Below are 22,025 nucleotides of genomic sequence, written 5' to 3'. Positions count from 1 at the left end.
CTTTCCCTCTATCTACTCTTCCCCTTGTGTGTGCCGCCAGCTGCTGCCCCAAACGGCTACCCATGGAGCTCAGCAGCCACTACCATTTCTCCCTCCTTCTCCCACGTCAAACCGCCAGCAGCACCAGCCCACTTACTGGCCGTGAGCTGCACCACAGCAGGGCAGCCGAGTCTCCCTTCCACCACCAACAGCCGCTTCATTCCCTGCCGCCAACAACTAGCGACTGTGACAGCAGCAGTCTGAGCCATGACTCCATCCACCACCACACTAACCACTCTTCTCTTCACCCCTTTCTCTTGTTCACCTAAGTAAGCCATATCCTCCTCCCTGATTGATTTTCTCTTGTTTTTTAATTGAAATTATTATCAAGTTTATGAGTTAGAAATGATTTTTGTATTATTTTCATTGAATCTTTTGTGGGTAAGAGTTTGATTGATGAATTGAACATACTTATGATTTAGGGTTTGAAGTATGATTAGAAGTTATGGGTTATGTGTTGATTGTGTATTAATTTGGTTTAATCTTATCATGAGTAATAGAAATGGTGTTATCCTTGAGCATTAAGTGGTTAGGGTTTTATTATAGAATGATTACTCTTGATCGTGTGTACTATCATACTACATTTTTTAAGTATTGCGGTCATTTGGATAGCTTTGAATTAGTATTAGTGGAGGAAATTGTGGTTGAATAGGGTGGTGGTATTGGTTTTAGTATTGGTTAGGATCGTTGGTCGCAAAGAATGGTTACTAATTGCCCTTATTATCTTTGTTAATGGTGATTAGTGATTGTTGCTAACTAATCGTAGTTGTTGATTGATATCATTAGTCGCTAAAAGTTGTTATTTTAGGATTCTATGGTTGTCGTTAATAGTTGTAATTATCGTTGTTATGCTTGGATATTTTGAATGTAAGTTGTGTCACCATAGTGTTGTCATAAGTTATGGTGCTCGATGTCATTGTGAGTTACTATGAACATACTTGACGCGAATCCTTACTCATCATGGTAATTAACTATGAGAAATGTAGTGAATGGCATTATGACACATTATTTTGATTAATTGTCAACATGGTTATAAATGTTAGGTTATGCATTAAACGAGATTGGATGTTATTAGTTCATTTCTTGGTAATAAGTATTTCTATAGCTCTAAGCATTGTAAAATAAAGAAGGGATCTCTTGGGTGCTAGTCGTTATCAAAATGATTGAAAAGGTTTGGTTTTTAAGTTTAGTTGATGTCGTGAATTCGTGATCAATGAGCAAGCTAAGTTGAGTAGTATTGAATATGTAAAGCATTCGAAATTGAAAGCTTATCTTGAATGAATAAATAGTTATCACATTGAAATGTAGTTGGTATAAAAAGCTAGATAAGTGGGCTTATTAGTTCTACTAAAAACTTGAATAGGTGCCGGTTCATAAGAGGGATGTAAAACCTCGCTTTGTCTGATTATTGTAGCTCTTTTGGTCGTGCGGTGGCGCTTACAGGTACGTATACGCAGTAACTAACCCTTTTACGCAATTTCCCTCAAGACATTATTGTTTACTGTGAGAAAACTTTATATATGAAGAGCTATCGACTATGAAATCCTTGCGCTTAGAATAGTTTAGAGAATGAGAGTGTTAGTAGAAAGCGGGGACCACCCCCTTATTTATTTAAGAATTGGATTATGCCTTACTTGGAGTTAGAATGACTCTTTTATAGGTCGATTTTATATTTTGTTTAAGTTGCTCAGTGGGTTTCGGCGTTCTGCTATCTTAGGACGCTCATTACTAGTAAAAAGCTAGAATTATTCCCATTTGATAATGTATTAGATTATAATTAACTGGCATGGCTCAACTGGAATTATTCCCATTGGGCGCCGGGCGGCCGGTACCGCCCCTTGACCGAGGTGTTACCATACAGGCCTTGCAAACCCCAATATGGTGGCCTGTTCACTAGATTAGTACCCCAGTGTGTTAGTTTTTCTCGAACGTAGGACCCGAGAGGGTCAGCTGGAAGGGGTATGAGCTCATACTTTGCCATTGGCGCCGGGTGGCCGATAACGCCCATGACTGTGTCACTATGCCATGAAGTGAAGAGAAGATCCACTGATAGAATGTTATTCATTGATAGAAAGTTATTCATTCATAGAAAGCTTACACATTCATAGAACGTTTACTCATTGATAGAAATTTATTCCATGATAGAGTAGTTTATGCTAGTGAGAATTGCGCCTAAATTAAGTTACCTCAAGGGAGTTACCAGTCCCAAAGATAGATTATGATCACATTTACACTAAGATAGACAAGCTCTATAGGGTCATGTGTTAAGCAGTCTGTTAATGCCTTGGTTGAGTTGATATTACGCGTGTTTTACAAGAGTTTATGTTTTGAGAAAAGGAGTGTGAAGATCTGCATTCTACCCAAGAACACATGGCTCGGGTTGGAAAGGACGTAATGAGATTAAGAAGTATAGGTGGACGATAAACGGTTACTATTTGTGCTTGTGTCTTATGAAATCATCTTATGTTGTATAACATAATGTTACCTAGTAGTTGGCCTTATTATATTTGATGCTAGTTCCTAACGTGTACGTGTTTGTGTTTATGTTTGATTTTTTTTTTTTATGACTTTCTATGATTGTCCTTCTATGACACATTGGCCTTTGATCTGATGTCGAGCAGCAGGAGTATCATAAATAGACGTAGCAGGTATTGGAGCTGCTTTTGCATTGCATTGGGGGAAAGTGATGAGTGCGAAGCATAACCTATGTCATACCGCTATCTTTTGACTTTGTAGTTCTTATTTATCTTTAGTAAACTTTGGTTGTATACATTTTGTTATGAGGCCTTGTGTAATACCCCTGAATTCCCGACCCCTACCGCAAAAGTTGGGAGGAAATTCGAGTGTTACATTGAAATAAAATAAATAAGGTAATATTAAATTTTAAAAGAAATTATGAGTAGAAATTTCGACAGCATCTCTGCTAACTATCGAACATGTGGTAGAGAAATTAACACAATAAAACATTAAACTAATCTAAGGCATCATTGCCTTTAAAATCTTACACCACGGCGGAATGATTCATCGCCAATTTCTCAAATCAACATGCCAAGCACGAATCGTGGTTCCAGTGTTAACGCTTGCACTTAACTCTTTAGAAACCATACAAAGTTATAAACTATGCAGCGGAAAGATAAATATACAAAGGAGTACACAAGGCCTCATAACAAAACGTATACAACCAAAGTTTACAAAACATAAACAAGAGCTACAAAATTGAAAGATAACGGTATGACACGGGTTATGCTTCGCCCTCATCACTCTCCTCTAAGCAATGTAATGCAAAAGAAGCTCCAATACCTGCCACGCTTGTCTATGATCCTCCTGCTGCTCAACACCAAACCAAAGGTCAATGTGTCATAGCAGAACAATCATAGAAAGTCATCAAATGATCAAACATAAACACAAACACGTACACGTTAGTAACTAGCATCAAATATAATAAGGCCAACTACTAGGTAACATTATGTTATACAACAACATAAGATGATTTCATAAGACACAAGCACAAATAGTAATCATTTATTTTCCACCTATACTTCTTAATCTCATTACGTCCTTTCCAACTAGGACCATGTGTTCTTGAGTAGAATATAGGTCTTCACACTCCAGAAGATAAACTCTTGTAAATTACGCGTAGTACTAACTCAACCAAGGCATTAACAGACTACCTAACGCATGACCTTATAGGGCTTATCTATCTTAAAGTAAGTGTGATCATAGTCTATCTTTGGGACTGGTAACATGTAACTTAATTTAGGCGCACTTCTCACTAGCATAAACTACTCTATCATTGAATAAATTTTCTATCAATGAGTAAATGTTGTATGAATGTGTAAGTTTTCTATGAATGAATAACTTTCTATCAATGAATAACATTCTATCAGTGAATCTTCTCTCCACTTCATGGCATAATGACACGATCATGGGCGTTATCGACCACCCGGCGCCGATGGCAAAGTATGAGCTCATACCCCCTCCAGCTGACCCTCTCGGGTCCTACTTTCGAGAACAACTAACACACTGGGGTACTAATCCAGTGAAGAGGCCACCAAATTGGGGTTTGCAAGGCCCGTATGGTAACACCTCGGCAAAGGGGCGGTATCGGCCACCTGGCGCCAAATGACAAAAGTATGCTCATACCCCCCATACAGTGATCCCGTCGGATCTCACCTAGGGGACTATTAAATCAACCGAACATAATCCAGTTGAGTAACGCCAGCTAATTATAATCTAATACTTTATCAAATGGGAATAACTCCCGCTTTCGACTATTAATGAGCGCCCTGGGATAGCAGAACGCCGACCACTGAGCCACTCAAACAAAATATGAAATTCACTTATAAAAGAGTCGTTCTAACTCCAAGTAAGGCATAATCCAATTCTTAAATAAATAAGGGGTGGTCCCCGCTTTCTACTAACACTCTCATTCTCTAAACTATTCTAAGTGCAAGGATTTCATAGTCGATAGCTCTTCATATAAAGTGTATTCACTAGTACCTCATAATTTCGATCCAATGCATACTATCACAATAAACAATGATCTCTTAAAGGAAACTGTATATAAGAGTTAATTACTACGTGTACGTACCTAAAACTGCTACAATACGACCAAAAGCCACAATAATTAGCCAAGGTGGGGATTTACAACCCTCTTATATACTGAGTACCTATACGAGTTTGAGATAGAAAACTAATAGGCCTTTTTGGTCTTATTTAAGAGCTACTTACTCTAAAAGAAATGAATTTATTGCCATTCAAAAAAGTTTCAACTTGTGCTAACAAGTACTTTAGCCACACACAACGACTTCAATCCTAAACTAGCTTATGAACTGAAATATCATATTACAAATCTAACCACAACACAAAATTTATACTCAACTCTATATCAAGGTATGAATCTAATGAGAACGCTTCTAATTTTATACTTTTTGCACTAGCATAACTTTTAGGAATTTGTAGATTTAAGCTCTACAATGTAGTGTATTACACCAAATAATAATGAAAATACTCATGATAGTATTAATTTACATTCCTACATTATTCAAGTTTAAAGTGATAACAAATGAAAACAATGAAGAAGAAATTAGCTATTTAGACACATCATAATAAATATGGCTAAGTTTACGCAACTTACGACAACAATAAACAAGATCATCAATGTCAATGATTATTAACAACAATAATAACCCCATATTACTGCACTAACAATTACTACAATCACTATTATAGTCGACAACCAACACCATTACTAACTACTAACCACTAACATTATTGCACTTATCAACAACATTTTAATAAACTTTAAAGTGATACTTATAGTTAACAATACCCAAAAACCATGACAACAAGAATGCTTGAACTCATGACAATGGAAATTATAGTGTCCAACAAAATTCCAACATTTAATACGAAGTTTCCATGTAGTTAGACACCATCGAAATAGCACACAACTTTCATTGTTGGTGTCTGTTCGTGGGAGTGAGGGAGAAGAGGAAGAAGCTGGTCGTGGCTGTTAGGCTCCGTGGACAGCCGCTTGGGGCCAGTAGCTGGCGGCACACAAGGGGAAAGGGAGAAGAGAGGGAAAGAGGGAAGGAGGAAGAGGTGAGGCGTGTTTCTGCTTCAGAATGTGAGGGAAGGAGTCTCACTTAAAAACCCTAACTCATCCTCTTTTTTTTATCTATTTATTTATTTATTTACCTAAATTCATTTTCTTGCGAGGCCCAACTAAGAAACTCACTTACGTGTGCTCACATATTTTAAATAAAATAATAATTTTGATTCGAACCTCTTTATTTTAAAAATCATTATTATTTTTTTATATAAGTATATGTTAACATTTAAATTCGTATATTAAAAAAAAGAAATTTATTAAAACTAACTCAAAACAATTTAATATAATTATAAAATCCCAAAAGTTATTAAAATGTTAATTAATGACGTCAGAAAACTCGGGGTGTTACACCTTGTGTCCTCCTGTGTATATTTGTATTTCCGCTGCGTAATTTATAACTTCGTATGGTTTTAAAGAATTAAGTCATCTTAAACGCAAGCGTTGACATTGGAACCACGATCCATGCTTGGCATGTTGATTTGAGAAACCGACGATGAATCATCCTGTCGTGGTGTGAGATTTTAAAGGCAATGATGCCTTAGATTAGTTTAAGGTTTTATTGTGCTAATTGCTCTACCACATGTTCGAGTTTTAGCAGAGATGCTGCTGAAATTTCCACTCACCTCTTAAAAAATTAATCGTTAACATATACGTATATTCTTTTCTTTTCGTTTTATGCAACACCTAAATTTCCTCCTGTTCTTTACGATTTTGGTTTCGTTAGAGGGGTTGGAAATAAAGGGGTGTACAAAAGGTTCAACACAAATTCTTGTGTAAGACAGTTTCAGTGTGACACGTTCTTTATAATATATGGGTTGTATAATCCGATTAATATATGGGTTGTATAATCGAGAGACAGTATAATCACAAAAACGTGTATGCGGCTGCCTCACCCGTGGGACCAAAAAAATTTTATACTTGAATTTCAAGCCTTAAAACACCTAGAAGACTTAAAAAAAAACAAAATCTAACACTTAAAACCTCTACTCCAAGCCTCAATTTTCTTCTCTAAAGGCTTAATTTAATTTTTTAGCTATCGAATTCAACCCTTTAAACATCTATACCACCACTTAAAATGTCAATTCTAACTCTTTGAACCCATACTCCAACCCTTAATTTTATATTCTATTACCTGCTCTAAATTATTCATTTTAAGACTTAGAATGTCTATTCCAATGGTTTAAAGTTTGTCAAATTCAAGACTTAAAATGTCTATTTTAAGGTTCAAAATATCCAACACAAGTTTTAAAATGAAAACTTTAAAATTATGAGTTAGACCTATAAATAATCGCATGTATGCGGTCGTCTCACAAGAAATTTGCTGCAGTATAATAGCTAAAGCTCCAACCATCCGAGATACATCATCTTCATACATTGGGCTAAGCCCAATGAAGGAAACCCACAATCACTATTTTTCCCTCTAGCGTCATATGTGGACATCATTATAAGTATTAAGTACCCCAAATTTGCAAATTGAGGTAAAGCTATAAGCATTCTATAATCAATTAAACTTTATTTCATCTAGTACAAGTTCATCCCTACTCCTCCATACATAAATAAATTCAGCCAAGTTTGACGTGAAACAATTTGACACCATCTAGGGAAAGAGTTTCAACATAGTTGCACTCCTAAAATTGAACTAAAAGCTATGGATGCCAAACGATAAACTCTTTCGTCCTAACTAATTTGAGTCCTGATAATATTTCTGAGATAAGAATTTTTTTATAATCAATTAAACTTGAATGTATATATGACTACATTTGTATAAATAATATTATATTTATCTTTCTCTGTGGTCATATAATCGTAAGATTTTGAGACACATTGGGGCGAAAAAATTTCTTATTTTGTGCTAAAAACAATGCTTAAGAAGTTCTGAGTTCAAATTGCAGTTAAGAAGTGACATTTGTGCTTTGGGTAACAAAAAGTGTCTTCCAAATTGTTCAGTTGTGTACCACCCACAAAAATAACGCCCATAAGTTAACTTTGGGCGACAATAAATACCCAAAAGTTCAATACTGTGCCATTACAATAATTTCGAAAATTTTTAAAAAATAAGCTTATTAAAATTCCCAAAATAAGCTTTGGAAATTTTAATTCTCAAAATAAGTGTTTCTATGCCAAATCTAGGTCAGGTATTTATTTATTGTTACTAATAGCGAACAAGGAATCTGGTAAAAAATATCAAAATCTTTGTTCGCTATTAGTAACAACAAATGTACTTGACCTTAGTTTTGGCAAGAATGGCTTATTTTGGGATTTAAAATTTTCTGAAGCTATTTTGGGAATTTTCTTGATAATTAGCTTCGTTTTTTCAATTTTTCTCATAATTGATCATCTAATTGGGCTCTCGTATCAAATCTCGGGTTTTTTCAAGGAATTCTAATTCCTACATCCCAAATCAGCAGCTGCAGCAGTAAATGTGATATAAAAGGTTGCTTTGTTCTCTTTTTCCACTATCATCCTTCAAGATTTCTAGGTTTCGATTATCGTTTATCATTAATTTCTATTATTTCGTTTTTTAAGATGAATATAGTTCATTTTCAAATTTAGGTTTGACTTGAATGTGATGATTGAAAGATGTCGCCCCCATCTTACAGCATTGACATCCCTTGATGCAAAACTCATGGTGAATGACACTTATATGATTCTTTTAATTCTCATTTGGATTTTTTACTTCTAAATATTTCAAAAAATTAATTTTCATGATTTGACTTGATGAGGAATTGAATTTTATTGAAAAAGAAATAAGGATGATTAACCACCTTTTCTGCGGTTTGATGATGAATTCTCATATTATGCACTACCAGATGGTCTCTATTAACATTTATTAAAATGATTTTTCATCTTTTGTTTAATTTGAAATTATGTAGTTGATGATGAAAGATGTCCAACTTGAGGTCTCTCGACATAGTTTGCTCCTTCATTTTTGTTGCTTTAAAGTTGTTTATATTTTTTCATTCGTTTATTTTTTAATTGTTTGGTTTCGTTCTTCAATTTCAAAATATCTATTGTTGGTTTATTCGTGTTCAAATCTTTCTGTCAAACGTAATTTTTGTATCTTCTTTGTGACCCTAACTTTTTCTGTCAAGCGACCGGATTCAAAGATCGGATTCATAAATCCATGAACCGGATCCATATATCAATGAACCTGATCCAAGATTCCTATGACCAGATTCATGGATCCATGAATAGGATTCATAAATCCATCAACAAGATCCATAGATTTTTAGACCGAACTCGAAGATAAATAAAATTGAATCCATGGATCCTTGGACTAGATCTATGGATACATGGACCAAAGCAATAGATCCATGAACTATATCCATGGATACTTTGACCAGATCCATGGAACCATAAAAGATCCATGGATCCATAAAACCATCTTAGAACTAGATCCATAGAACCATGAAACGGATCCAGGAACCTTTGATTGATTGAACCCATGGATTCATAGACCGAATCCCAAGATCCATAAAACTGGATCCATAGATGATCCATGAACTAAATCCATGGATACTTTAACCAAATTCATGGATCCATAAACTGAATCAAAAAAACCATGGATCCTTGGACCGAATCCATAAATCCATGAATCAAATCCATTGATCCATGAACTAGATCCATAAAAACAGATCCATGGATCCTTTAACCATTCATGGATATATTGATCCATGAACCGTATCCATTTATCCATGAAACAGATCCATGGACCAGATCCATAGGTATATGAATTGGATCTGCATATCCATGAAATTGGTCTATGGATCCTTTGTTTGGATCTATAGATCCATGAACTGAATCCATGGATACTTGAACCAAATTCATGGATCCATAAAACCGAATCAAAAAAACCATGGATCCTTAAATCGAATTCATATATCCATGAACCAGACCCATGATTCCTATGATCAGATCCATGGATCCATAAAATGAATCCATGCATCCTTTAACCATTCATGGATATGTTGATCCATGAACCATATCCATGGATCCATGGACCGGAACCATAGATATATGAACAAGATCCACATATCCATGAAATAGGTCTATGGATCCTTTGATTGGATCAATAGTGTAACACCCCAGAATTTCCGACCCCTTAACTAAACCAAAACCGTAAAGGACGATAGGAAATTCGGGTGTTACCAGAGCCAGTGGTCCCTATTTTCGACGATTTGTGTCCTTAAAATCGTTGAGAAATTGCTTAAAGTTAGAAGTTATTCGTGAGAATTTGGGTAGATATGGGATAGGTGCATATTACATATTCATGCATAATGATCATCATTGCACGTGCATAGATAAATATATAGTTTGTTTAGCTTGTTATGAGACTCATTCTCATGTGTGTTATTATTATAAATAAAAAATTATGATGGTGGTTTGAATGATGACATGATTTAACAAATCAATAGAATTGAATTATGCATTATCAAAAAATAATGAAATTTTTGAGTATTTGGTTCAACTCGAGTTGTATTATAAGTAGTCATTATGGAGATATGAAGTATGAATGATGAAATTCTAGAGAAGTTGGTTGCATCGGGAACTTTCTCTTGCTTGTGATGATTATATGAAATTTAATCTTATGTGTCTGAATATTTGTTCATGTTAATTGTTTTCATAAATCTTACGAGTTTTGATATTAATCCTATACATGAACCCACTGTTTATTAATCTGCTTGAGCATTTCCTTTTTTAAGTGCATTCGTTCATCATAACATAGAAGGTGGTGATCATAATTCTCTTGAATATGTTTAATGATTGTGCAAGTATGATCGTAAGTAGTTTGAACCTGAATACGGACAAAAGCTAAAGTGTAATAAGAGTTCGATATATTGTAAAGGAAATTCTGGGGTGTTACAAATAGATCCATGAATCGGATCCAATGATCCATAAACCGAACCCATTGATCCATATATTAGATCCGTGGATCCTTTGACCAGCTCCATGGATCCATAAATCGGATCCAAAGATCCATAAACCAGTCACTAGTCGAGAGTCATAAAAACTTACCGCAAGTCTTTGAGGATACACCTTTTCCTGTTCAATATAAGTATGGTACAACATCAATACATCGTATTTGGTAATTATGGGAAATTAACGCACTTTATAAGTCAAATAACATTTTATCGTTCCAATGACCATTAAGTGGCTTGGTTTCCATTTAAAATGGAGTGTAAGGGGTCAAATGTATGTAGCATTAGCCTTGTTATTATACATGTTTGAATCTGTGACCTATTGTCATGTTAGCTTCTGAGACCATGTTAAGGAACCAATCTAACTAAAAGTTTAAGACGATGGTTAAAATCCCAGAATATATAATGTAACATACTCTAACAATACACTTATTAGTAAAAATAAATTTGTTGTTTCTGGTGAACCCTTGATAAAAAATATCAATGGCAAATTCACATAAATTAAAAGTGCATATCATTTGATATTAAAAGTAGTTCTATAAAGAAAAAAAAAGTATGATGAGCTTATAGCAGTGCAAGTGTTCCATCTAGAGGTGTTCATTCGGGTCATCGGTTTGATTTCGTATCGGTTCAAAATCGAATTTTGTGACTACATTGGTTTTAATATAACTACAAATCTATTTTTAAATCGAATCAAATCGAATTCAGTTATAAAGTTAGGTAAATATTGGATCATCGAATTAGTTTTGAACAACTCTACTGATAAGTAATGGAGAAGATTATAACCAAACAAAATACTCCATTATGTGCTTATGTTATGACAATTTAAAACACGCTCCAGAAAAGAGCGTGACCACGTATTAGAGTTGGCCTTTACAACATTGTTTATGGAAGATTAACCAATAGGCCAAAAACGAAGGGGAAAGCCTACTCATGACCGTTCACTTCTCTTGACGCCGGTGATCCAATTCAATCATTTCTTCATCAACTTTCTCAATTACGTCAACTAATTCCATCTTTCTTTTGGGTTCTCTTCAAATTTAAGGTATGCTTTTTGGAACTAATTTTATCTCCTGTTTTTTTTATTTAATTTTATGTAGGCTGACCAACAAAAACTGAGGATTTCTGTTATCAAATATTGCCATTTTTCTCGGTGTTGAATTGTGGGTGTGATTTCTTTTTTGCTGATATATTGAAGGGGATGAAATATATATAGATTTACAGTTATTTGATTGATCTCAATATGATTTTTTTATTTGGGGCTTTTTGTATGACTTTCTTATGTTTTACATTGCTATTTGCTATCTCTCATAGATTTATTGTGTGACCATTATTCTCGATTAGAGAGTGATTTGGACTCTAATACCCATGTCTGACTTGGATACTTGCCCAAGAGTCTAACTTGATTCATTATTTGTAACCGGAATTGTAGTGTTCAAGTGTTCTAATGTCTGAGTGTCAAGGGTTAACAAGAATACTTGAGGTAAAGTGAAGAGTGCGAGTTACAAGGTTCTTTGTGTTCGGTAATCCTAAGATTTTGGTTTGCAAGAGGAAATGACTTGCTGACTTTTTTTGGGTTACACATAATGTTTTTATTGGCTTTTAAGCTAGCAAAATAGTCAGTTGTTTATGAAGATGTTTGACTATTAGTTTATTAGATAAATAGTAGGTCAATAAGCCAAAAGCTAACAAAAAAAATTAACTGGACTAGCTTTTTATTTTAACTTAAAAGTCATTTACCAAATATTTTTTTTAGCTGGTTGACCAACCAATAATCCAAAAGTCAAAAGTCAACCAAAAAGCTAAGCAAAAAGCCATGAACTGAACACCCTCTAGTTTGTTTTGACATATTAGGCTCTTTCCTAAATGACTTATTTAGGAAAATATTAATCTTAACAAGTTGAGATAAGGGCCAATAAGCTCATCTATGGATCAATAGGATCTCACAAATTTCACTTATTTTACGGCTATTGAGTTTAGATGAGGATCAATATATTCCGGTATGTCAAAAGTTTAAATAAGGGATATTATTTCTTACAAGACTAGTAACTTTGGATAAGTTCAAATTACCTAGTATCTTTTGTTTCTTCTTAATAACTGCACTTCTCAAAAAGCTCACACATAGTAACGAGAATTGTAGCTAACAAAAGGAAACAGAGGATCTTTTGCCAACTATTTTGATCTATCCTTGGAATAGGGAGTATCATTTTTCAAATCTATAATATCTTAGCCATTGTGTGAACCTGTTTGTATATATGGATATATTTTTCTATCTAAAAAGTGTTGATGTATGATCAATATCTACAATGTTCTAGAGGATGGTTTGGATTCTTTTGTGATATTGTCAGTTGGCATTGGATGTTTGGAAGTACTTTTATGCACGTTGAATTGGTAAGATCTGCTTTTCAAAGTAACTTATTTTAATACAGTGGCTGAAATTGGAAGTTGACTCCATTATTTGTTTATGTCCAAATATGGAGCGGAACCATGCTTTGTCCATTCAGTGCTCTGGTCCTCGACAATTGGGTGCCTCTGGAGCTCTGTCTTCATCATTGCCAGTCCTTCCAAGCACATTGGAAGAGAAGTATCCTAAATTGCCTGACTCCCAACAAGTCACCATGGAAAGGGAACTTGTTAATGACCCATTACTGTTCCATCCCCATCCATTGCCATCTAGTAGTAAAATTGTTGGACATATGTTATCATCTTCAAGCTCCTCTAACAATGTTCATTTCTCTCTTGCCTCCCATGAAAAACATTCTAACTCATATATGACTCCATCTGCTAGTAACGGGTCATCATTACCTTTACTTCAGTCAACTCACACAAATCTTATACATTCTTCAGCCTCGGATAATTATACCAAAGGAAACAACAACTTTTCATGGTGCTCGGGTTTAGGACCTGGTTTCCCTGACTTTCCCTTTCACACCGCCCTACAGAATGGCCACATACCGTTTAACACTGATGGTGGCAGTAATATTGTAACACATGAGGATTTTGTCAAGAGAAATGATTGGCAGGAATGGGCAGATCAGCTAATAGCTGATGATGAACCTTTAAGCTCTAATTGGAGTGAGCTGCTTGTGGACACCAATGTTGTGAATCATGAAACGAAGGTTGGTGTGCTGGTTAAGCTATTTATCCATTTTTTTTCCTTACAAATTCTTACGGAGGAACTAAGAAGTGAGAACTGATTACATTTGCAGCCATTGTTTTTTTCTTTCACTGACTTTCAATTCTATTTCATTAGATGTCAAACAAAATGGTTGATTCAACCTCAAACTTGTCGTTGCACCCAATGCAAGGTCAACAGAAGTTTTCTGTTTCATCAGCAGAAGTTGCTGCAGTTGCAGGATCTGCTCCTGGTGCCAGTGCCCCAGCCAAGTCACGTATGCGCTGGACACCAGAACTTCATGAAGCCTTTGTGGAGGCTGTCCACAAACTCGGTGGCAGTGAAAGTGAGTCTTCTCACTGCAAATATTGAACATTTCTACATGATGGATGTGGAATCTAACTGAATAAGAGCAATTTAACTTGCAGGAGCTACTCCAAAGGGCGTTTTGAAGCTGATGAAGGTTGAAGGCTTGACCATCTATCACGTCAAGAGCCATCTGCAGGCATGTAGGACATTGTCCTTTTATCTTGAGATCAGTAATTTCACCTGCTATTCTATTGTTTGGTTTGAAGTTTATCTTAGTTCCTTGGTTTGTAAAGTTGCAAGTGATGTTTCAAACAACCTCTTTGCTATTGCAAGGGTAAGATTACGCGGATCCAACCCCACAACATCGCCTAGGCATAGGTACTTGACATTGGGGTGATGGCATGTTGTTTTCGTTTCTGTGTACTTATTGTCCTATTAACTTCCAACTTTAAATTAAATGCAGAAATACAGAACAGCTAGATACAGGCCAGATCCCTCTGAAGGTGTGCTAATTATTTCCTTTGTTGATTACTTCTGCTACTTTTTTCTAAATTTTATTTGAATTATTTGGTGTATAGGATTCTAGATTCTGAAATATGCAATAAGTGGTAGGTTTAAAAAGGTATTCTGTCAAGAAGGAAAAGGCTCACTCAATTTTCTGTGTCTCAAGTTCTTAATTCAGTCACATAGATTACAGATTTCTATATGGAAGTTAGCCTAACTATGAATTAATGTCGTTCCCTAGTTCTTGGACTCTTAGTCTGGATATTCATGACTCATGAGCCTGTTGTATCTTGTCTTATCTTTGCAGGATCATCATCTGAGAAGTCACCAGCTCCTCTTGCAGATTTTTCATCTCTAGACTTGAAAGCGTAAGTTGTTTTTGCTTTATTCTTCTACACGATTTTTTTCGCATTGCTGTGGCTTCTTCTGCTCAAAGCATGAAACTTTTGGAGAGGCGTGGGTGGATATTGTAAAATCGCCAAGTATGGTTTGTAGCAGAAAATTGTCAATTAAGCTATTTGATCACTACTTTTATACCTAAGGCCCGTTTGAAATGGAAAGTGGAAATGGAATGGACACACTTAGGAAAAGGAAAGGGCAATGATAAATAAGTGTTATCTTATCAACTGTTTGATATGAGGAAGGGGAAACTCTTTTAAACTTATTCTACGACAATTAGTTTTCATACCCCAAAAATGTTTTCTTTCTGATTCTTTGTAATTTAGTTGAAGGAATCACATCTCATTTTATTTGTGTTAATTTCTGTCAACCTGCCATCCCTAGCAAAACATCCATTTGCAATTTTCGAGATTTGCTCGAAAATGAAGACCCCTCAAAACCTCAAACTGGGACTTTTGTGCTTTATGGGGAAGTTCCGTTATTTCTGTCTGAAATGTGAACAACACCATACATGCATCCCAGGCTCACAGAGGGGTGGTGAAATTTATATGGTTTCATATCTATATTTTCATAAGTGTTCAAGATTCTGGTTTTCTTACTTTCTACCAAAACATCCATTTAGTGAAGCTTGTTATTTTAATTTGGTATTCTACATTATAATTGCTCTTTCTGATTCGTCATTCAGTTTCTATTTCCGGTTTCATTTCTTTGTAACTCACCTTTTTACGATTTCCAAAATCTTGAGGGAGTAGATATGGTCATGGCTAGTTCTAGGGGTATCCCAAGTAGCCTACTGCCTAAAGCCCCGGAAATAAGGGGCCTCAAATATTAAATGGTGCTATTTAGGCCCGATTCCAAGCAATACTTTTTAAGTGATTTGTTTGTAAACTTTTTTTTATATTTAAAGTAATATATTGTTACAATACATTTTGTTTGAATTATTTTTCTTTAAGTGGAAAATTTTTTATCTTTTAATATAATGAAGGGCCCCTATTTTAAAAGTCATTGCAAAAATAAATAGGGTCGCTAAAAATCTTTGCTTCGCCCCCGTGGTAGCAACCCATTTGAATTGCGTTGACTTTGTATTTAGTCCTGAATTATCTGGCTCATGATTAGCCCACATGGGTATAGACCACTATCATACCTTGTGTAATAAAATTTTTTTGGCCTGCTGGTCGTGTAGGTGTGTCATATGTGGTGGCCTAATATTGGCGTCTTTCTTTTTGTTCATGGATATATGTGTATAACTGTTTATTTATGTGTATTGTTCGAAATTTTTGGGTGCTGTAACGGTCTTAAGTGTAGGGTTCCATTCTTGGGGATGTATTTTTACCCTATGATGCCTCTTCTGTTGCTGTTTCATTGTTGATTGTGAACAATTAAGTTTCATACCATTCTTGTCACGACAGGGGTATGGATCTCACAGAAGCGTTGAGGATGCAGATGGAAGTTCAAAAGCGTCTGCATGCGCAGCTTGAGGTATGGTTTTGCCTCAAAATCTTGGTGGTTTCTTCATACCTACTTTTTTTAGAAAACAGAAAGTTTAGCTTTGTTGCAGAGCATGAATGTATTAACTTCAAATGCTTTAGACCTTTTCTCTGGCTAAGAAAAATTGTGGCACCTTCATTTTCGCCCCCCCAAAAAAAGTTTCAGCTGTATGCATAGGTGTTTGCGAGGATATTAAAAAGAACTTTTGGACATCTACACTAGTTTGGCTTTAGCTTTGGTATCCCTCTCCATTCGACCAACTCATATCCGCCATTGTTCATCTCTTTGGTCTGTCTGCTAAAATAAACATGTGCGTGAAAATATATGTAAAATATGGATGGAAGATGGGATAATCTTTGATAGCGTTTGCCCATGAGAAACACTTATCGTCATTTTTTTACCTTAGTTTTATATTCCCTTTGCCTGCATCATTACATTGTAGATCATAGAATGCATATTAGTTGGTGCCATCGTTTGGATCTCTTGTCATATTATATATCTACAGATTCAAAGAAATTTACAGCTTCGGATAGAAGAACAAGGGAGAAATCTACAGAAGATGCTTGAGCAGCAATCCAAGGCTGGTGGTGCTCCCAAGCTCAAAATTGATTCTTTGACATCCGAAGATCCTCCCTCTGAGAATCCACAAACAACTGGGCAGGATAAAAGATCCGAGTGTGCACCTTCTCAAGATCAAAACAGCGGAAAGCTAACTGATGCTCCCTCGACTCCTAGAGAGACTACTGAGAGGATTGGAAGGGAAGGAAAAATACCTAACCCTTGTGATCAAGATTTGTTGGACCTACACCCAACAAAACGCAGCAAAAGGTCTGAGACAAAGACAAATGTATTTGCATCCCCAGAAACCCCCGAAGACTCGTAAAATCATTTGTTGAAGGAAAACGCTGCTGCTGGTGTTTAGTGTGGTAGATCCGTAGATGTATTGAAGGTTGTTTGATTTGTATGTCACTGATATATGTAAGATGGGAACATAGATGTTCCTTTCCCCATTCGCTACAATGTTCCGTCTAGTCTAGATGAAGGAAACCTAGGCACTGGTTTCTTTTTAAGTTGATCCCTTCTTGGTTATGGCATCTGATGTAGCATTTGTTCTCTCAGCCTGTAATATTTGATTTTCAAAGTGATTACTGAGTAATGCAATTCAGGTGTCATTAATCAATTTGATAGCAACCTTATACTTTATTTTGGTGTCAAGATGAAAAGAGGGCATACTCTTTACGCCCCATTGAGTTTGCAACATTTAAGTATGTTGTGTGAAAGCTTTCCCACCACCCTCCATCCTTCTCTACTTCTTAACTCCCCTTTTTTTAATTACATAAATAATATCTCTTTATAATCCTTCACCTTCTACTTCTTTCCGACCTCACTTCTCCATCATCTTCTTCGCTTTAGCCATCATTTCTTGTGCCACAGCTGGCCTCATTTCAAGCCTTGGTATGAATATGAAATAAGTGTAGGCACTCAATGTTGTCCTCAGTGTAACACTCCCTAATCCCTATATAAGCTTCATAAAGGTTAGTTCAACTGTTTTTCTTAATCTTGTGACTACACTTGTAATTCCACCCACAAACGTGATCATGCTCAACATGGTTGGTGTTGTTGCTGAAGTATCCGATGTCATTAACAACGGGTACAACTCGTGGGGCGTATTTACAGGAAGCTCTTCTTTGCCTTCTGGGTGATAGTTCACCTTTATCCTTTCCTCAAGGGCTTGATGGGAAAACAAAACAGGACACCCACTATTCTGGTGCTATGATCTATTCTTCTTGCATCAACCCTCTGGCTGCTGTCTATTCGAATTGATCCTTTCTTGCCTAAGCTAACTGGCCCGATTCTCAAACAACGTCAGGTGGAGTGTTAGCCCAATCATTAATACTTCTGCCTTCTTTTTTATCTTCCTGCAAAGACACCTACATTTGTATGCTGAATGCTTACTGATTTATGTAAATAGGGACAAGATAGGTCACAAAATGTTTGAAATCATTTTATATTTTTTGGCTTTTGGATTTGATCTGGGCAGTACACTAGTAATATTTCTTATTAGCTTCAAATTGCACAACTGAAATGTGTCTTTTTGTATAGTATCAGTATCAGTATTTCACGCATAAAAGTAATATACAACCTCATGAGAATTCACAGTGTGATGTATTTGAAGGATATTTAACAAAACAAGAATGCAGTAAGTAGAAATCAACACACCAATTACCAAGGATTTTACAGAAACTCTATTAACACACACGACGATCAACTTGACACCCAGCAGTATCTCTGTTTAAAGCTCTCTCCAGCCTCGTTTCAAAAGGAGTTGAATGCCAATTTACAGTCTTATCCTGCAATATTCACAGACTTAATCAGTAACCTGAAACTATTTCTTGGGCAAAAAAATCTCGAAATCTCAAAATGTCATTTCAAGTGCACCTCTCTATACTTGCTTGTAGTATTTGGTATCCCATTAAATGAAGAAACTGAACCAGTGTCATCAACAGGAGTTCTAGAATTCCAGTCTACAACAACAGTGCCAACTAACGGCCCCTCATTTGGGATTTGAAAAGGCGATCTTCTTGGGGAGGGCGTGGGAGAGAATTGCTTAAGTTCTTCAACTGTCAATACACCTAAAATTGGTCTTTCCTCTTGACTTTTCATAGAATTAGAGCCATGTGAGGACAAATTTGCCACAGATTCTATAGGTTCCAAGCCAATAGGCATAGCCTTGCTAGGAGGTGTTGATTGGGAGGAAACCAACCAAGTAGATAGGCTGCTAGCAACTGTTTCACAGTCATTCTTAGGCTCACCAAAATTTGATTTAGTCTTCGACGAAAATTGCTGAAAACCAAGATCTATCTTGAAATTCTCCTTCTGCTCTTTTATGGATAGAGTTTCTTTTACTTTTACTGTTTTCCATTGAGCTGTGTTTTCAACAGGATTCAGCACCGAATGAACATAACCAGCCCTATCTCGAGCACCACGATTGAATACTTCCGGGGTTTTCGTTCCTTTGTCTATAGATGCATGATCCAGGATGCAATCACTATCTCCATCATCAACCAAACAGGTAGAACTTTTTTTAGTCTTTGATTCAACCGAAGTACACAGCTTTATATACTCACAGACTTGCCTCGGATGGTACTCATCATGAATAAATCCAACATCATCATCGTTGTCATCATCATCCAAATCACTTACTTCACAACCCAGTTCTTCATCTTCATCTTCATCTTCGTCATCACTCTCTCTACAGTTTTGATACCTGTGATTTGAAGGAAATGACACCAAACTAGACACGCTTGAGCCCTCCCAAAAGTTACATGATTTGATTGATTTTGTTCCATACTCAACAACTTCTTTATCAACTCCCTTACCACTCTCCTGCATAACATCCTGTGTATCATTATATGGAACATGCTCATGTTCTTTAACATTTGAATCAAAAGTGACTTTCTTTCGTGTGCCAGAAATCAATTGTATTTGAACCTCTGATTTACCCCTAAAATCAAAAACCCAGAAAACGAGATTGGAAAACTGGAAATTTAATACAAAAGACCCAAAAAAAACATGAATTTGGATCCAATTACGTAAGAACAAATTTCATAACAAAAAACCTTACTTATTTGGCAAGCTCAAATGTTCTTTGACATTTGTATCAAAAGTTACTTTCTTTCGTGTACTCAAACTCGATAGTATTTGAACCTCTGGTTTATCCCTAAAATCAAAACCCCAGAAAAGGAGAATGGAAAACTGAAAATTCAATACAAAAGACCCAAACAAACATGAATTTGGATCAAGTTACATAAGAACAAATTTTATAACAAAAAACCTTACTTATTTGGCAAGCTCAAATGTTCTTTAACATTTGTATCAAACGTGACTTTCGTTCGTGTACTCAAACTCGATAGTATTTGAACCTCTGATTTATCCCAAAAATCAAAACCCCGAAATAGAGATTGGAAAACTGAAAATTCAATCTAAAAGAACCAAACAGACATGATTTTGGATTAAATTACGTGATAACAAAAAATTTTAAAAAAATACTTATTTGGCAAGCTCAAATATTCTATGACATTTGTATCAAAAGTTACTTTCTTTTGTGTACTCAAACTCGATAGTATTTGAATCTCTGATTTATCCCTAAAATCAAAACCCCATTAAACGAGATTGGGAAACTAAAAAATCAATACAAAAAACCAAACAGACAAGATTTTGGATCAAATTACGTAAGAACAAAAATTGAAAAAAAAAAAAAAAAAATTACTCATTGGACAAGCTCAAGTGTTGTTTCTCCTCTAGGTTATACCTATAGCAAAAAATTGAAGACAGAAAGGGACATAATCAGAAACCTAATTAGCAAGAAAAAAAACTTCGGGATAGTTCTAATTACAAGATCGCAACCATATCATACAAAAAAAATACACATTTCAATTTTTCCAGCAAAAAAAAAAACAATTAGCATTCAGAATCCTATAATGAAGTTGAAACTCACTGTTCGGGAACTTGAGGATTAACAGATTTCTTTAAAGTTTTCTGATCTGGAACAACATTAGGAATTTGGGTGGGAGTAGGAATGATAATCTGATGTACAGAATTGTAATCCTACAATAAACATAAAACAAGATTAAATCAAAAATAGAAAGAAATTTGACAAATTATGAAATAGATTTACAAAATTAAGTAACCTGATTCCGATGAGAAGAAATTTGGGGATTTTTAGGGCGTTTAATGTCGTCTTTAACTTTGGCAGACCCAAAACATCCAAGAAAGCAACCCATATGTGAATCTTGCTCAATGTCGTGTTTTTGTGAGAAAATTATGAATCAGTTAGTGGTTTCCACTTTAAAAAAGATTCGGACAAATAAGATTGGGGAAAAGAGATTATAGAGGAGCGTTTAGAGAAAAATAAAAGGTTTTTTTTTTAGGGTTTATGCGAATGATTTTGGCAGAAAAGGGGAAATGACCGTTATGATTTGTAGAGCGAATGCTCATATTTTCTCTTTTTTTTTGAACGGATGGTGTGACGCGCAAGACTAGCATGGTTAGACCATGTTTATTGAGATGTCTAGAGGAAAGAAAATGGCATGTTTTAAAGTGCTACTAATTGTAAGTAAATTGCTAAAATTTTAAAATAATCAAAAATAGCCCTCATAATATTGGTGCTTTAGCAAAAGAAAAAAAAATTTATTTTTCCAAGATAATATTTGACTACTATACTAATTATAAAATTGATTTCGATATCCAAATAAAATGTCATCGTTGAAGTATAAAAATGTTAATGAAATTATTAATATCACTTTTTAGTGGGACAAATGTGTTCTTTGTAATAAAATGGTGAAGATAGTTGAATTGTGTGGGCATATGACTAAAACTTAAAAGGGGGAAAATAATGAAAATATTTTTTTAGAAAAAAAAATATGAATGACTAAATAAATAATGCAAATTAAATAGTACAAACTCAAGTAAAAAAAGGTTTAGTTCATAAAGATAGAGACAATAGAAGGGACATGAAAAATATGAATGTCGTCAAACTAATGGGGACAAAAGAGACTAACCTTCAATTCAATTTGATGTTTCGTGTAGAATATTCTCTAGATTATGAAGTTAAAATTTTTATATTTTAATATTGAAT

The 22,025-nt window shown here is 35.3% G+C and overlaps 2 protein-coding genes and 1 non-coding gene across 10 annotated transcripts; 2 read left to right on the top strand and 1 right to left on the bottom strand.

Annotated features, from left to right (window-relative positions):
• Window positions 1–8,215: 8,215 nt before the first annotated feature.
• LOC130814390 (small nucleolar RNA U31b) lies at window positions 8,216–8,304 on the top strand. The gene has a single exon (XR_009042411.1). It is a non-coding gene; the product is annotated as a small nucleolar RNA U31b (small nucleolar RNA).
• A 2,018-nt stretch (window positions 8,305–10,322) lies between these two features.
• LOC130812966 (protein PHOSPHATE STARVATION RESPONSE 1-like) lies at window positions 10,323–17,548 on the top strand. Of its 5 annotated transcripts, none has more exons than XM_057678627.1 (9): window positions 11,261–11,617; window positions 12,888–12,963; window positions 13,053–13,691; window positions 13,826–14,033; window positions 14,116–14,192; window positions 14,460–14,499; window positions 14,808–14,868; window positions 16,309–16,378; window positions 16,911–17,548. In XM_057678627.1, exons 2-9 carry the CDS (start codon window positions 12,931–12,933, stop codon window positions 17,268–17,270), a joined length of 1,488 nt encoding a protein of 495 aa, XP_057534610.1. In that variant the 5' UTR covers window positions 11,261–11,617; window positions 12,888–12,930; the 3' UTR covers window positions 17,271–17,548. The 5 variants fall into 5 exon arrangements, with proteins under 5 accessions (XP_057534613.1, XP_057534611.1, XP_057534610.1 ...); XM_057678626.1 differs by having other exon boundaries at window positions 11,292–11,617; window positions 16,893–17,548; XM_057678630.1 differs by lacking the exon at window positions 12,888–12,963 and having other exon boundaries at window positions 10,323–11,617; window positions 13,002–13,691; window positions 16,893–17,548.
• An 873-nt stretch (window positions 17,549–18,421) lies between these two features.
• Window positions 18,422–21,445, bottom strand: LOC130812964 (uncharacterized). Of its 4 annotated transcripts, XM_057678622.1 has the most exons (6): window positions 21,079–21,445; window positions 20,886–20,995; window positions 20,658–20,699; window positions 20,013–20,108; window positions 18,827–19,892; window positions 18,422–18,738 (listed from the first exon to the last, which is right to left on the bottom strand). In XM_057678622.1, exons 1-6 carry the CDS (start codon window positions 21,169–21,171, stop codon window positions 18,637–18,639), a joined length of 1,509 nt encoding a protein of 502 aa, XP_057534605.1. In that variant the 5' UTR covers window positions 21,172–21,445; the 3' UTR covers window positions 18,422–18,636. The 4 variants fall into 4 exon arrangements, with proteins under 4 accessions (XP_057534605.1, XP_057534607.1, XP_057534606.1 ...); XM_057678624.1 differs by lacking the exon at window positions 20,013–20,108 and having other exon boundaries at window positions 21,079–21,443; XM_057678623.1 differs by lacking the exon at window positions 20,658–20,699 and having other exon boundaries at window positions 21,079–21,443.
• Window positions 21,446–22,025: the final 580 nt, after the last annotated feature.

Source organism: Amaranthus tricolor, chromosome 5, assembly GCF_026212465.1.
Source record: "Amaranthus tricolor cultivar Red isolate AtriRed21 chromosome 5, ASM2621246v1, whole genome shotgun sequence".
Classification (NCBI taxonomy): Eukaryota; Viridiplantae; Streptophyta; class Magnoliopsida; order Caryophyllales; family Amaranthaceae; genus Amaranthus; species Amaranthus tricolor.
Note: the sequence above shows the minus strand (reverse complement) of the source record. Positions and strands in the feature narration are given on the sequence as shown.